Below are 16,473 nucleotides of genomic sequence, written 5' to 3'. Positions count from 1 at the left end.
AGTATGTACGTGTTGATACGACTGTGTTTCTGGTTGGTGGGTCTATGAGGTCGGTCATGTATCCCGGGGCTTTATGGACGAGGGTGCAGATCTTGAAAGCAATACGTTCTTTGATTGGGAGCCAGTGCAATTTTTCTTGGAGGGGTTTGGCGCTTTCGAATCGCGTTTTTCCAAATATAAGTCTGGCTGCTGTGTTTTCAGCGGTCTGAAGTTATGAGCTGCTGTTTACATCCCACATAGATTCCGTTGCAGTAGTCAGCATGGCTTAGTACCATTGATTGTATCAGGTTGCGGAATGTTTCCTTCGGGAAGAATGGTTTCATGCGTTTGAGTTTCCACATTGAGTGGAACATTTTCTTGGTTGTAGAGTTCACTTGGCTCTCGAGTGTAGGTTACGGTCAATTGTAACCCCGAGGATTTTCAGGCTATCTGAGATAGGGAGGGTGTGATCTGGGGTATTTAAATTTGTGGGTTTGTTCGTGTTGTGTTGGGATGAGAGGATGAGGCAATGTGTTTTATCTGTGTTGAGTTTTAGTTGGAATGCATTTGCCCATGAGTTCATGGTATTCATACTGAGCGTGATTTCATTGGTGATTTCTGTCAGGTCATGTTTGAAAGGAATGTATATTGTAACGTCTTCTGCATAGATGAATGGGTTGAAACCTTGAGTAGATAGAGACTTTGCTAGTGGGGTCATCATTAAGTTGAAGAGGATCGGTGATAGTGGTGATCCTTGAGGTACTCCGCAATCTGCTTTATGTTCTGGTGGTTAGGAAACCCTTGATCCAACTGAATATGTTTCCACCAATCCCGAAGTAATCTAGGAGTCTTAATAGTATATTATGGTTTACCATGTGGAATGCACTAGACATGTTGAATTTGAGGAGAAGTATGCTTTTACCTGTTGCTATTTCCTGCTTGAATTTGGCCAGGAGAGTAGTTAGTACTGTTTTGGTGCTGTGGAGGGGGCGAAAAAGTTTCATTTTGGGTTTTTTTCCCATGTATAAATGAACCATAAATAAATAAATGTATAATTAAGCTGTGGAATCTGTTGCCAGAGGACATGATCAAGGTGATTAACATAGCAGGGTACAAAATAGGCCTCGTGTATATCCAAGCACAGGACGGTGGGATACCAGAAAGCTGCCCATCACCTAACTGCGTCTGCCACACGCACATCTGAGAGCAGATCCCAAATGCTCTTAAGACGTGGGAGAGAGGGACGCTGTGGAGGGGGTGGGCCCCTAGGGGAAGGCACCTGGGTTTCTCGGAAAGGAGGGGAGTGCGCAGTATGCGGCACATCTGGTGACTGAATGGAAATGATTGGCCAAAAATGAATCGCGAATCAGACAACACCATTGGGGAATGGAAATGGGACTTGATATATCGCCTTTCTGTAGTATTTTACAACTACATTCAAAGCGGTTTACATATATACAGGTACTTATTTTGTACCTGGGGCAATAGAGGGTTGAGTGACTTGCCCACAGTCACAAGGAGCTGCAGTGGGAATCGAACCCAGTTCCCCAGGATCAAAGTCCACTGCACTAACCATTAGGCTGTACTCCTCCACTCGGTAAGATGGCACCAGACCAACAGCAGCTGTACTCTAAAGCCCCAGGCTGTCTCTGAATGCTGTCTCTCTCTCTCTCTCTCTCCCCCCGCCCCAACAACTTAGACCTCATGATGAAAAGAGAGGCAAAATGAAGTTTCATCTTTATCCCTTCAATGAGTGTCTATGGATTGATTCATGACATGCAGGATTGATACCAATTCTCTGGGTGACATTTTTTCAAGGCTGGCATGAGTGTCGATGTGGCTGCAACATGAAGTTGTTTTTTTTTCTGAAGCTTTGATAGCTGAGTGCTGTCTCGTGCAGTAGTTCACGACCCATGGACTGAATCATCAGGTCATCAGCTGGAGGGATTGAATCACCTGTTCTTCAACTGCTGAGTTGAATTTTGAAACAAATGACCTGTTTTGAGGGTTTGGAATTTTCCATAGCTCTGGTGAATACCCTGTGATTAGGGGACTCTGTGAGGAATGAAAGGATTGAGGAGGTCATAAGTTGTCCTATAGAAGATGATAAAGCCTTTTGCTACCAACTAGTTTAATTAGTACAGCCCCCAAATGAATAAAGAACCCCCCCCCCCCACCAAAAAGGCAGAATCTAAATAAACCTGAAGCAATAACCCTAGTGTCAGTGAAATGAACTGTGAATGACTGTGGATTACATTTAGAATGTCCATTTGTGCAACATATTGCTGTGGTAACCCTCTTATGATGGTCCATAAAAATTTAAAATGATTAATTTTCAATTTTTAATGTCTATTTTTAGAATAAATTGTTTTGGGAGTACTATATTTTGATTGGGCCTTAATTAAGTAGACATAAAAACAGGCACCTTTTATAAATTTACCCTCCATGAGGGCAATTTTTCAGTCCAGGTAAATGGTACAAGTGTGTGCTACCGTTTTCTGTGAGTTAGTGTGACTGGCAGGAGCTACTACTTTGCTTTTACTACCTAGTCTGCCTAATGATTAAGCCAGCCCTGTCTGGATGAAGAAGTAAAGACCACAATACAAGCTTCATTTATAATGAAATCGGATTGGAATTGGACTTTGAGATTTTTTTATTATTATTATAATGAATTGCTGTGTTTGATTTATGGAAAGCAATACAGTCTAGGAGGACATCACAGAGCCTCCAAGCTCTCCTGTTCCTCTCTTAATAAGGTAGGCATGAGGACTTCCCCAGATATGTTCTCTTTTGTTGGCTGGGTTTTGCTATGGTCAAGCTTTTATATTATTTTGCAAAACATGCTTGTATATCCAATGGCAGCAGAAGTTCCCTCACCTATTGCCTGATTTGCCTTTCTCTAAATATTCCTGCTTGCATAGTGGATATTATCCATCATCAGCACCCAAAATTTATTCCTGGCCTCCACCTGCTTTGTCTGTCTGTGTTTATCCTGTCCTTTCCACATCCCTATGCCATTTTGGAGAGCCTGTATTTCATGACTCCTACCCATCTTGTTACCTGCAGCCCATATCAGAATTCGGCCCTCATGACAGCCTTAAAAGCATCCTACAATAGCGGATAACATAACTTTTCCTTGTCATTAGTCTCAAAGTAATCCGCCTCCAAAACTTTCTCCCACCATCTCCTGCCTCCCCTCCCCTCCCCTCCAGGTTCAGTCTCACAGGATTGTGGTCTGGCCAGATAATTGATTCAGTTACCACCCCATTATTCTCTGGAATCAGCATCTTATCCAGCAGAAAAAAAAAATCTATCCTAGAGTATAAACCATGGGAATGCAAGAAAATAGTATGATCTCTCCTTGCAGGGGCCATAAACTACTACAAATCCACTAACTATCCACTAGCTCCTTCAATTTCCTCTGATCTGCCCATCTCCCTAATGGCCCAGAGATGGTATCCAGGTATGAGGAGGTGCCAAATTTAAAATCTTCTACTATCTACTTCCCTTCTCCCAATCCTAACAGCTGCTCTCCAAGGCCCTCATAGAAGGCACCCTGACTGCCCGCCTGGGTCTGATATTATCTTTTTTTTTTTTAAGCAATTAATGCAAAGAGACAGATAATATAAGCAGCCAGAAACATTTGAAAATTAAATTAGTTCTGATTTGAAGGCCCAAATTGAGGGGAAGGGGGGAGGGAAGGTGGCCTATGCAGGCAGAAGGTTCATATTTTCTGAAGCCTGATCTTACTGTCTCAGCTCAGGGGTTAAGTTTGTACCGACTGAGGCCCAGATGCATCAACCAAACGTAACAAAAGCAAAAACGTAAAAGCTGTTACCGAATTTTAAAAAACGAACAATGCAGCAAAAAAACAAGTCGCACATGTTCGGTGCGGTATTGTAAAGTACAATGCATCAATCTGGTGGAATCCCCGTCGGTAATCGGCCCCTAAACAATGCGCAGAGCAGCCAAGCGTTATGCTGGCTGCTCTGCGCATGCCACAAACGTCAACCCCCCCCCCCCCCCCCCAAAAAACAAAACAAAACACAAACACGTGGATCGGGAGGGGGCAAAGGCGCTCGTCAGGAGCGTCCTGTATGGACGGCCTTGCCCCCCCGCCCGTGTTCGCCGCTGCTGCTCCCCACTTCCTCCCCCAGCATTAAATAAAAACAGAAAACAAAACTCAAAGCTTTAGAAGCCCTGGCCCCCCTCCCTTCCTGTCTCTAAACTCTTTCTCCACACAGCTCCGCCTCCCTCCGCCCCGTGCTCCCCCCCCCCCGAGGTCGTCGCCACCGCTCCCCCCCTCCACCAGGCCCGTGCAGCGCCTCTCACCTCTGTATGAAGGCGCTGCACGGGCAAGAAGACCATCAGATCGCTGCAGTCTTCAGGATGTCTCTCTCCTTCGTCTTCCCTGACCTGGGCCCACCCCCGTCTGACGTAGGTTTCTTACGTCAGATGGGGGCGGGGCCAGGTCAGAGAAGGAGAGAGACGTCCTGAAGACTGCAGCGATCTGATGGTCTTCTTGCCCGTGCAGCGCCTTCATACAGAGGTGAGAGGTGCTGCATGGGCCGGTAATGTGGGCAGGGGGCCCGGTGGAGGGGGGAGCGACGGCGAAGATCTCAGGGGGGGGCAGGGCACGGGGGCAGAGGGAGGCGGAGCTGTGTGGAGAAAGAGTTTAGAGACAGGAAGGGAGTGGGGGCCAGGGCTCCTAAAGCTTTGAGTTTTGTTTTCTGTTTTTATTTAATGCTGGGGGAGGAAGTGGGGAGCAGCAGCGGTGACCACAGGCGGTTGGGGGGGGGGGGGCAAGGCCGTCCATAAAGGACGCTCCTGACGAGCGCCTTTGCCCCCTCCCGAACCTTTTTTTTTTATTCACTTTTATAGTGATGCAGGGGGAGCGGGGAGCAGCAGCGACCTTGGGCGCCAATAAAAGACGCACCTGACACGCGTTTTTGCCCCCCTCACTTTCTTTTTTGTTTTTTACATTAAAGTTTTTAGTCGGATAGCCCTAATGACAGGTACAGACCTGTCGTTAGCTTTCCGGCAGTTTTCCTACGTTAGGGTAGTCTGAAAACTTTGATGCATCTCGTTTCAATGGGGTTTCTACACAATTTGCTCATCTGCATTCTGTTTTCGTTTTCTGCTACCGTGGTCAGAAAATGGCCTTTAATGCATGCCACGGTTCAAAAATTCTTCATTAAAGGGTTGTTAAAGGGTCATTAAAGTTTAGTGCATCTGGGCCTGAATGCTGTGACGCATATCTTGTGTACAGTTCTGATTTACCTTATATATATACAGTGGTGGAAATAAGTATTTGATCCCTTGCTGATTTTGTAAGTTTGCCCACTGACAAAGACATGAGCAGCCCATAATTGAAGGGTAGGTTATTGGTAACAGTGAGAGATAGCACATCACAAATTAAATCCGGAAAATCACATTGTGGAAAGTATATGAATTTATTTGCATTCTGCAGAGGGAAATAAGTATTTAATCCCTCTGGCAAACAAGACCTAATACTTGGTGGCAAAACCCTTGTTGGCAAGCACAGCGGTCAGACGTCTTCTGTAGTTGATGATGAGGTTTGCACACATGTCAGGAGGAATTTTGGTCCACTCCTCTTTGCAGATCATCTCTAAATCATTAAGAGTTCTGGGCTGTCGCTTGGCAACTCGCAGCTTCAGCTCCCTCCATAAGTTTTCAATGGGATTAAGGTCTGGTGACTGGCTAGGCCACTCCATGACCCTAATGTGCTTCTTCCTGAGCCACTCCTTTGTTGCCTTGGCTGTATGTTTTGGGTCATTGTCGTGCTGGAAGACCCAGCCACGACCCATTTTTAAGGCCCTGGCGGAGGGAAGGAGGTTGTCACTCAGAATTGTACGGTACATGGCCCCATCCATTCTCCCATTGATGCGGTGAAGTAGTCCTGTGCCCTTAGCAGAGAAACACCCCCAAAACATAACATTTCCACCTCCATGCTTGACAGTGGGGACGGTGTTCTTTGGGTCATAGGCAGCATTTCTCTTCCTCCAAACACGGCGAGTTGAGTTCATGCCAAAGAGCTCAATTTTTGTCTCATCTGACCACAGCACCTTCTCCCAATCACTCTCGGCATCATCCAGGTGTTCACTGGCAAACTTCAGACGGGCCGTCACATGTGCCTTCCGGAGCAGGGGGACCTTGCGGGCACTGCAGGATTGCAATCCGTTATGTCGTAATGTGTTACCAATGGTTTTCGTGGTGACAGTGGTCCCAGCTGCCTTGAGATCATTGACAAGTTCCCCCCTTGTAGTTGTAGGCTGATTTCTAACCTTCCTCATGATCAAGGATACCCCACGAGGTGAGATTTTGCGTGGAGCCCCAGATCTTTGTCGATTGACAGTCATTTTGTACTTCTTCCATTTTCTTACTATGGCACCAACAGTTGTCTCCTTCTCGCCCAGCGTCTTACTGATGGTTTTGTAGCCCATTCCAGCCTTGTGCAGGTGTATGATCTTGTCCCTGACATCCTTAGACAGCTCCTTGCTCTTGGCCATTTTGTAGAGGTTAGAGTCTGACTGATTCACTGAGTCTGTGGACAGGTGTCTTTCATACAGGTGACCATTGCCGACAGCTGTCTGTCATGCAGGTAACGAGTTGATTTGGAGCATCTACCTGGTCTGTAGGGGCCAGATCTCTTACTGGTTGGTGGGGGATCAAATACTTATTTCCCTCTGCAGAATGCAAATAAATTCATATACTTTCCACAATGTGATTTTCCAGATTTAATTTGTGATGTGCTATCTCTCACTGTTACCAATAACCTACCCTTCAATTATGGGCTGCTCATGTCTTTGTCAGTGGGCAAACTTACAAAATCAGCAAGGGATCAAATACTTATTTCCACCACTGTATATAAAAAAACAAAAACAGAGTGAAACTAGAAAAGGTTTAGAGAAGGACATTGAAAATTTTATAAAGGGGACTCTTCAGTTGGAGGAAGACAGATGAGAGGAGAGGTCTTAATGTGTAGAGTGGAATGAGTAAATAGGGAATGATGTTTATCCTGAATAATTACTTCTGCATCATTTTCTCATATGTTCTTCATTTTCCGTTTAGATGTTGAAATATAACATTTTCACCACTATAAAATTAAAATTACCCTTTGCATCTCCTAAATAGAACAATATAAAAAAAATCTGTGTAGTTGCACTTCTCCCTTAAACTTGGGCTTTGCCCTGTTTCTCCAAAACTTCTGAAAAAATCCAAACTGTCAGCAGACATTTCACTATCAGAGTTCTTATATTGGATTAAATAAATATTGGAAAATAATTGATAAGCTGAATTTTAAATAGTATTTTACAGCTGTGCATAATGTAACAGCTTTTTCAGTTTGATAGAATGAAGGGGGTTGATATTTAATTGGATTTAACTGGTCAGAAATAGCTCCTGACCAGTTAAATCTCCTGTTGAGGCTAGCCAGTCATTTTCAGTGTCATTTTACTGGTTAGTGGCCAACTCAAAACCAGCTATATTGTGGGTGTTCTTGGGTGGGGTGGAGTCAGTACTTGGCTGGTTAAGTGCTGAAATTCAGAACTTAACTGGCAAGATTGACCACATAAAAGTCCTATCTTTGTGGTAACCCATTGCCGGTTAAGTGCTGAGTATCACACTTTAACTGGCTATGTGCTAGCTGGCTCTGCAAACCTGGAAATTCAGTGCCAGGGCCTGGACATGGCGCAGCATTGAATTTCGAGTTTGAATTTAATCCATTGCATATGTTACAGGTGAAAAGCATTAATCACATGATTGATTTGGCCAAGGTTTAATTCATTAAACTGTTAGTATTGTTTCCTCAGCAAGGTGTTAAATGCTCGTCTTAATAACTTAAGCTCATCAGAAATGATCTGTAGCCTGAAAGACGCGCTTTTCCTCACCCCTATCCCCGCTCACACACTCCTGTGTATAGGTAACTCTATCTTAGTGTAGACCTGTGGGAGAAATCCTTATAGCCCTTTCCAGGATCAAACCTCAGGCAGTAAATTAGAAGTCTGATTATCATGGGGTATATATGTATATCCTTCAGGTTCACGACTGTTGGAGTGTTGAATTCAGAAGACTCACAAATGATGAATCCTCTGCAAAATATACAGTTCCTTTGGGGAAAGAAATTCTTGCATTGTTTCAGTGTTTTGTTTAGGGACAAATTTGTGTAACTTGCTGTTAAAAACTAAGAACTTTATATTCAAATGTGATGACAATGAAATTAGGGTGGACAAACTTTTTGGCCCAGGACCACATTAAGGCTTTCACTGAGGAAGAGGGGCAGTTGGGAAATAGAACCAGTGCCTGGCAGACTTCTACAGTCTGTGCCCCAAAATTGGCAGGGAGAGACAAAGTATACCAGTGTTTAATCACGAAGAAGTGGAACCTGTGCAGAGTGGCAGATTCAACTCTGGTCACCATGTTGGGCAGACGGGGTGGACCAAGCCAACATTTGCTATGCTCATATGTGAGGAGATCCAAAGAGCTCATCTTTAACTAGTAGGGCTTTACAGCAGGCTGGAACCAGAGGATTTCTTCACTGACTGAATGGGCCAGATGAAGAGAGTTAACTTTGGACACCTCAGGTTTAAGGTGACAGATGTCAGATATGTACGCAGCCTGATCTCTATACCAGGGAATGTATGTGAGACAAACTACTGAAGATACTGCCTTTCCAGCTGCAGTTAACTTCCATTTAGCTTTATAGTACTTTCTCTTTGTTTACCGGAGAGATGATGAGAGTACATGCACGGTGGTGTTTGGATGGAACTCCACATCTGGTTTATTTCTTAAAACCAGTCTGAATATGTAGTGTGCACATGCCAGTGCCTGTGGTTTGATGGTGAGGAATGACTGGACAGCGCTCCAGGCACTTCCTTTCCTAGAAGCAGAATGAACTGATGTTTTACAGATACACAATATTCAATAGACCATATGCTTACTACACCACTGCAGAAGCACATACTTTGAGATTTATTTTGTTTTTGTAAGTTCTTATCACTGCTTTCTAAAGAACCTTTCTTACTCTGTACTGAAAGTTAGAGGAGATAACAAGATTGTAACATACTTTACTAATGGCTTAATAAAAGGAAATGTGACAGATCAGTTCTGCTCTTAGCATGCATTTTCTGCAACTTAAAAGAAATACTTTTGGAATCTGGTACATTTGTTGTTAGGATATTTATGTTGCATTGTGAGGTTAGCACATTTCCTATCATGACATATAGGAGCCCAGGGCTGTGCTTAACCCATAATTACAGCCGTGTCACATCTTGGAAACTTGAGCTGTTCCTTGTCCCAGTGGAAATGCATATTATTTCCTTTGCGAAAGGTTTATATGTTGACTCATTTCCTGTATCAATATGACCATTTCCTGCACATATTTAATGCTTTGGGCAGTTTTCTAATATGTTGTCAACCAATGTATTAATCCTGTAATCTAGTTATGCAAAGTAGTAGTATTCTGTCTCTCTGAAAATAATCAGTTGAGTGTACAATATTATTTTGATCTTACTTCTAGTTCTTGCTTCTGTCCAAATGTGTGTGTGCACATTTTATTTGAAATAAAAGGCGTATCTTTTTTTATTATGGTTGTATCTATCTCTTAAAATCCATTTCTCCAAATCAGTTCTTTGCTGTTTGTGTCATACTAATGCATGACTTTCAGTGAAAGGTTATCCTAACAGTAGTCTAGTTCACATGTTAGTGAAGTGTCTAAATGGCAGATACTTTCACAACCTTTAAGTAGCAATATCATGGCAAGAATTAGGTGAAAAACAGAATAGAAAGGGGCCTCAAAACAATGGTTTCCACTGTCAATCGAATTGTGATGTTAGCACTGCTGCTTTAAGTATGGTTGAATTCATTTTGCCCTTGTCTCCTCTTCTATTTCTCTGATCTCTTCACTGACTGATAATGATCTTAATTGCTCTAAACTCCGTTTGCATTTGCAGTCATCACTGATTTTGCTTTCTGCATGTACTGAATGTTTTCAGAGTCATCTTGTCTTGACTAACACGACATTGGTTTAATTTCTAAACTGAATTAACCATACTGATGATAACAGCAGTTCATGGAATGTTTAACTAATGTCTGGCCTTTTTTGCTAACGCTGCATGGTTGTTTTGCAACCAATCAGGACGCTTCATTGGGATACTGATCCATCAGTTCTTCAGCTCCACTCTGATTCCGATCTGGGGTATTGAATAGATTTATTACCTTTTTGTGTGTATGTGTTTTTATAAGAAATAACTAAACATGTATGAGTGGATTTCTTCACTATGTTTGTATGAGTTGTTGAAATGGGAGAGAAAGTGGATTAAAAAAATTGAATAGCTGATAGTTTGTAATCTAAAGTTTAAAAATATGTTTACTTATATATATATTTATACACACACACACACAAATATGTTTGCTTTATGCTTACAGCCTTAGAGATACAGATGGTTCTCCCAGACTAAAGGAATATTAAAACATGGATTCACTTTGTCTCCCAAATCAGCTTAAGTTCTCACATTATAACCACTCATTCTGACTTGTCTGTTTTGGTAAAGGACAATAGCAGTTTCCTGTGTATGTTTCTGTGTTTGTCTTCTTTCTTGGGTTAGAGGTAGACCACACAATTTTTAATTAAAACAGTCACGTTAAAGTTTTGACACTGTATTAGCACCACAGTGTGACAATTTTGGTCTTCAAATAATTCATTTTACTTTAGCCATTCATTGTGCATTATGTGTGAATGAGCCCTATAGTGAACAATATGACATTTAGGTTTTCCAGAGGAGATAGGAAGCATAGGTCCTAGCTGGAGAGAGAGGATTCAAAGTGCATATTGCAGGAGCACCTTCTACTGATTTCTCAAAATTTTCTGGAAATTCCTGAATCTTATCCAGCAGATAAAATGGCCCATTTCTTATAAGTCTACCAATACATGATTTTATGCTACTTAGGTACAGTGCATTTGATGACTGTGTCATCTTTCATTTGCTGTTCTGAGTAGATATGTACTTAACCTTGATTAAAATCTGTTTGGAATGATAACAGATTTTTCTTGAAGGAAGGGCTACTAATTCTTTAAAAACAAGTCCCAGGTACTCTTATCCCCAACTTACTAAACATTAAGGGGTCGCTATTCAAAACAAGCCTCTCCTGCTCGGTTAAATTGCCTTTGCAGAGCTACTTGCTGATATTCAGCAGCACTTAACTGAGTGGTGTCACTGAATATCACCTCTAACTGCCTAAGCCGAAACCAGCTATGCCACAGAATGTAGTAAAAGCAGTTAGCTTAGCAGGGTTTTAAAAAGATTTGGATAGTTTCCTAAAAAAAAGTCCATAACCCATTATTAAGATGGACTTGGTAAAATCCACTGCTTATTTCTAGGATAAGCAGTATAAAATGTATTATACTGTTTTGGGATCTTGTCAGGTACTTGTAACCTAGATTTACCACTGTTGGAAACAGGATACTGGGCTTCATGGACCTTCGGTCTGTCCCAGTATGGCAATACTTATTTTCATATGTTATGTTCTTATTCAGTTTGACTGGTTTAACTTAACCAATTACATGCTGGCCATCTGTACATACCTGGATATTTTATGCTGGTGCCCAGACATGGCTCAGCATTGAATATCTAGGCATAAAGTCAGTGGCTGCAAAAGAAAAATCACTGAGTACTGCTGGCTGAATATTCACTACTAAGTTGACACAGAGCAATTGAGCCAGCTGTTTTATGATTGATAGCATCATAGCTTGTTGGAATATATGTTTTTTAAAAACCTAAACTGTCAGAATCAGCTGCGCATGTTGCAGGGGGAAGTAGTGCCTTGGTTTTCTGTTTTCTTAATGGGGAGTTAAAATAAAATTTTGCTCGTATATATGGGTAACTTCAAAAATAGTTTCAGAACACAAAAGATTATGGCACTTCATTATGTTAACAGCACACAGTTCCAAACTTTATCACATTTGTCCTTTCTGTATGAGCGCTGTGGGATGATGCATTGTATGAAAGAGAGAGGAGTTTTTGTTACTTTTTTGAAGTAGATGAAGGTATTAAATTATCTAAATTGATTTTAAGAACTGACGTTTCATTTTTCATTTTATGTAGACGTGGTCTGATTAAGCTTGGGATGGCCAAAATAACACAAGTGGATTTCCCTCCTCGAGAAATTGTTACATATACGAAGGAGACCCAAACACCAGTTATGACTCAGCAGAAAGAAGGTACCATGAATGTTATTTGCTAGTGTAAAACATTTGTTTAATCATATGTAATAAAGACACCATTATATATCCTAGTATTAAAGAATGGATGAGGGTATGTGGAACCTTTCAGTTATTTTTTCATATGGGTTGATCAGAAAAGGTAAGCTATGAAAGTTGCATCAGCATTTAACTTTTCAATCATTGTACTTTTAACGTGTTTTTTGGGAGGATGCAGGTTGGATTATTTTACAGGTGGAATGTTTATCCTTTGGATTTTCAGCTTAGTCAGAACCGGCACTGGAATTCTGGTATCATGAGCCTTTATTCACCACTATCTGGGGAGTTTTCCCACTATTTTAGGTTTGCCCATTACCACACATTGTCCCTAGTTTGGTTAATAAGTGATGGCTGTGGGCTTATTCTTAGGTTAGTTTTGAGTTATCTCTATTTAATATACCGCCCTTCGTTGACCTTTGAGTGGTGACAATAACTCCCTTCCCCCTTTTTGAGCTCTGAACTCCATATCTGCAGCAACCCTATCCCCTCTCCATCCTCAACCATGCAGGAAGCAGAAGACCTGAAGCTGGGCACCGCACAGCCATAGAACCACTGGTAAGGCCTGTGCATTAACCTGTTAATCATCAAAGCAGCAAAATGCAGATCAACTGATACTTCACACAGAGCATTTGCACATATTGGTAGATATCTGCTTTACCAGATGAGATCTGGGTTCGATTTACAGCTTAGATTCTTACGCTCCTCGCAGTAGAGGCTCAGAGTGCTGACGACAGCTCTTCTCTCCTGTGAGATTCAAAGATATATACCATTTTAAATGTGTAGTTTGAAAAGCGCTAGATAAATCAAAGTAGACAACTCCAGCACAAAGGTGGTGTAAAGGCCACACTATTTTATCCAAGTTGTTCCAGGCATATGCAGATTAATTCCATAGAGATTCATTGTTTAATATTTTAACTCCTACATATTCATGAAAATCTAAGCAGTTTGTAGCATTCAAGTCCTGGCTTCTTCACATATGCTAAATATATAGTCAAAAAGATCATAAGTGTAGAACAGTAATAACAATTTTTGTATTAAAGCGGTTGCATTTCTTTTGATTTTTTTTTTCTTATGTTAAGTATTATAGCAAAATGTGGATGTTTCTTAATCTAAAAATCACCAATCGAGCAACTGAGTTCTGGACCATCTGCAATGCCTGCAAATAAGAATTGGGCAGACCTAGATGCACAATATTTCAATAGTTCAAAACGCTCTTCTGAAAATCAATCTTAGGTAGCAAAGATTTAAGCTTGCTCAACAGTTGTAGTCAAAAATAAGAGTTCTCAACCACTGCTTGAATTTGAGGTTTAAATTTCAGTGAGGTATTCAAAAGGACACCAACAGGGGCATTTTCGAAAGAGAAGGGCGCCCATCTTCCGACACAAATCGGGAGATGGGCGTCCTTCTCTCAGGGTCACCCAAATCGGCATAATCGAAAGCCGATTTTGGGCGCTCTCAACTGCAGTCCATCGCGGGGACCATAGGCGCCCGGTATAAGAGGCTTGGGGAGGCTAAGCCTCCCCAGCCGCAAGCCCCAAGCGTCTCTCTCTCTCATCCCCCCCACCCCCGATGCACCGTTTATCTCTCGCACTCCCTCCCTGCAGTCCCTATAATTTGATTAGATCACCGGCCCATCTCTCACCCCCCCCCCCCCCCCCCCCGATGCAGCATCTCTATCCCTCTCACTCTCTCCAGAGTGATTCAGATGATCGCCCATCGCTGCCGCCGGTAGCGGCATGCCAGCATCATATTACAACTTGCTTCGGGGCTTCGGCCTGACTGCATGACATGCCCCGCCTCCTTTGACCAGCCTTCCTTCTGATTCGTCCAGCCCTCGCGGAAGCAGTTTGGTCAGAGGAGGCGGGGCACGTCATGCAGTCAGGCCGAAGCAAGCTGTAATACGATGCTGGCGTGAGTAGGAACTGAAATTTGACTTTTTTTTGTTAATAATCTGCTCTTCTGACGATGACCAGCAACAGCTAGTTCTCTTGCAGATATAAGGTGTTTTTGTTTTCTTTTACCTATTCTGTTATCTTGATAATTAAATCTAAGAATACACAGACACACCTTTCACTTTCGATCTCTGGATTTCAAGCGGATGAACCAGTGGAAGTCAATGCACTTTATTTTTTAAAATCCAGTTTATGTTGGGATATGTTCGAAAATGAGACTCGTAGCCTGGAATACTGAGGAGCTACGGTTTTGAGCAGCTTCTGCAGCTAGAGCGTTTAAGTAGAGATGCCTTATACGTGACCCATGAATAAAGCCACACAGGCAGCATGTTCCTCTTTGCAGTACCCCTCCCCTCCCACATACACACAGAGGCACCATGTTCAGATTTTTCCAGCACACAGCCAGCATGCACCCCTCACAAACACTCAGTATACCAGTATCTATCTGCTGATCCCCCCACTCCAAACACACCCACTATATTTATCTCTGTTGCCCCCATACATACACCAAACTTGTCTTATTTTTCCACTGCCACAGATTCTCACATTCTGTACTGCTTCCAGCAAGCTTTCTGAGCAATTAAATTACCACCTTTTTAGCTGCTAAACTCAGGAATTAATAGAATTGGTACATAAATTATGGAGACAATAGAAAGCTTGTCTCTTTTCAGTACTGTAAGGTTCTGAGTGTGTTTTTGCACAAAGTTGTGCATAGTATTTTGCAGTTCAGCGATTGTGGTTAGTATATGCTTTGAGCAACCACTTTATTCTTTGACATATGATACATATCTAATATCTAAATTTAATAAAAGGTATTAATTGTGATTATTTTATTTGTACTTATTTTTTTCTGTGTGTTGTCAGACAGTTATGGATGTAAACCCTGCCCCCACCCCTAACCCCACCCCCTTTAGCCTCCCCGAACAGTTGGGCCACCGACCGCCTATGGCGGGGACGACCAAAGTTCATGGAGGCGTGTCGGAGGTGTAGCGAAGGCGGGACTGGGGCGTGCTTAAGAGATGGGCGTCTTCGGCCAATAATGGAAAAAAAGAAGGGGGGTTTGGGGGGCTCAGCACCAAAGGTTAAGGGAGCTATGCACCTGGGAGCAATTTCTGAAGTCCACTGCAGTGCCCCCTAGGGTGCCCGGTTGGTGTCCTGGCATGTGAGGGGGACCAGTGCACTACGAATTCTGGCTCCTCCCACGACCAAAGGGCTTGGATTTGGTCGTTTTTGAGATAGGCATCCTTAGTTTCCATTATCGTCGAAAACTGGGGACGACCATCTCTAAGGTCGAACATCTCAACATTTAGGTTGACCATCTCTAAGGTCGACCTAAATGTTGAGATTTGGGCGTCCCCAACCGTATTATTGAAACGATAGATGGATGCCCATCTTGTTTCCATAATACGGGTTTCCCCGCCCCTTCGACGGGACGTCCTTAGAGATGGGCGCCCTTAGAGATGGTTGTCCCCCGTTCGATTATGCCCCTCCAAGTGACCTTATCAGCATCCGAGTCTGACGTCCGTGCCGGGGAAAATGGTAGAGGCTATTATTATAACCAAATTACAGAGCACATCCAAGGACATGGATTACTGAGACCAAGTCATTACGGCTTTAGTGTGGGGAAATCTTGCCTTACCAATTTACTTCAATTCTTTGAAGGAGTAAACAAACAGGTGGACAAAGGGGAGCCGGTTGATATTGTGTATCTGGATTTTCAAAAGGCGTTTGATAAGGTACCTCATGAAAGGCTACAGAGGAAATTGGAGGATCATGGGATAGGACAAAATGTCCTATTGTGGATTAAAAAGTGGTTTAAGGATAGGAAACAGAGAGTGGGGTTAAATGGGCAGTATTCACAATGGAGAAGGGTAGTTAGTGGGGTTCCTTAGGGGTCAGTGCTAGAACCGCTGCTTAAATGATTTAGAGATGGGAGTACCTAGCGAGGTAATTAAATTTGCTGATGACACAAAGTTATTCAAAGTCGTTAACTCATGAGAGGATTATGAAAAATTACAGAAGGACCTTACGAGACTGGGTAGCTAAATGGCAGATGACGTTTAATGTGAACAAATGCAAGGTGATGCATATGGGAAAAAAGAACTCGAATTATAGCTACGTCATGCAAGGTTCCACGTTAGGAGTTACGGACCAAGAAAGGGATCTGGGTGTCATCGTTGAAACCTTCTGCTCAGTGTGCTGCTGCGGCTAGGAAAGCGAATAGAATGTTAGGTATTATTAGGAAAGGTATGGAGAACAGATGTG

General features: G+C 42.6%; 1 protein-coding gene across 2 annotated transcripts in view; it reads left to right on the top strand.

The window, feature by feature from the left end:
* DYNC1I2 (dynein cytoplasmic 1 intermediate chain 2) overlaps window positions 1-16,473 on the top strand; it is a 179,047-nt gene that overhangs the window by 43,026 nt on the left and 119,548 nt on the right. Inside the window, exons 5-6 of one of the 2 annotated variants that reach the window (XM_030208936.1) lie at window positions 10,136-10,195; window positions 12,102-12,217. In XM_030208936.1, coding sequence (XP_030064796.1) covers window positions 10,136-10,195; window positions 12,102-12,217 — 176 coding nt within the window. The remainder of the gene's footprint in view (window positions 1-10,135; window positions 10,196-12,101; window positions 12,218-16,473) is intronic. The other variant, XM_030208935.1, reaches the window with a different exon arrangement.

Source organism: Microcaecilia unicolor, chromosome 7 (assembly GCF_901765095.1).
Source record: "Microcaecilia unicolor chromosome 7, aMicUni1.1, whole genome shotgun sequence".
Classification (NCBI taxonomy): domain Eukaryota; kingdom Metazoa; phylum Chordata; class Amphibia; order Gymnophiona; family Siphonopidae; genus Microcaecilia; species Microcaecilia unicolor.
Note: the sequence above shows the minus strand (reverse complement) of the source record. Positions and strands in the feature narration are given on the sequence as shown.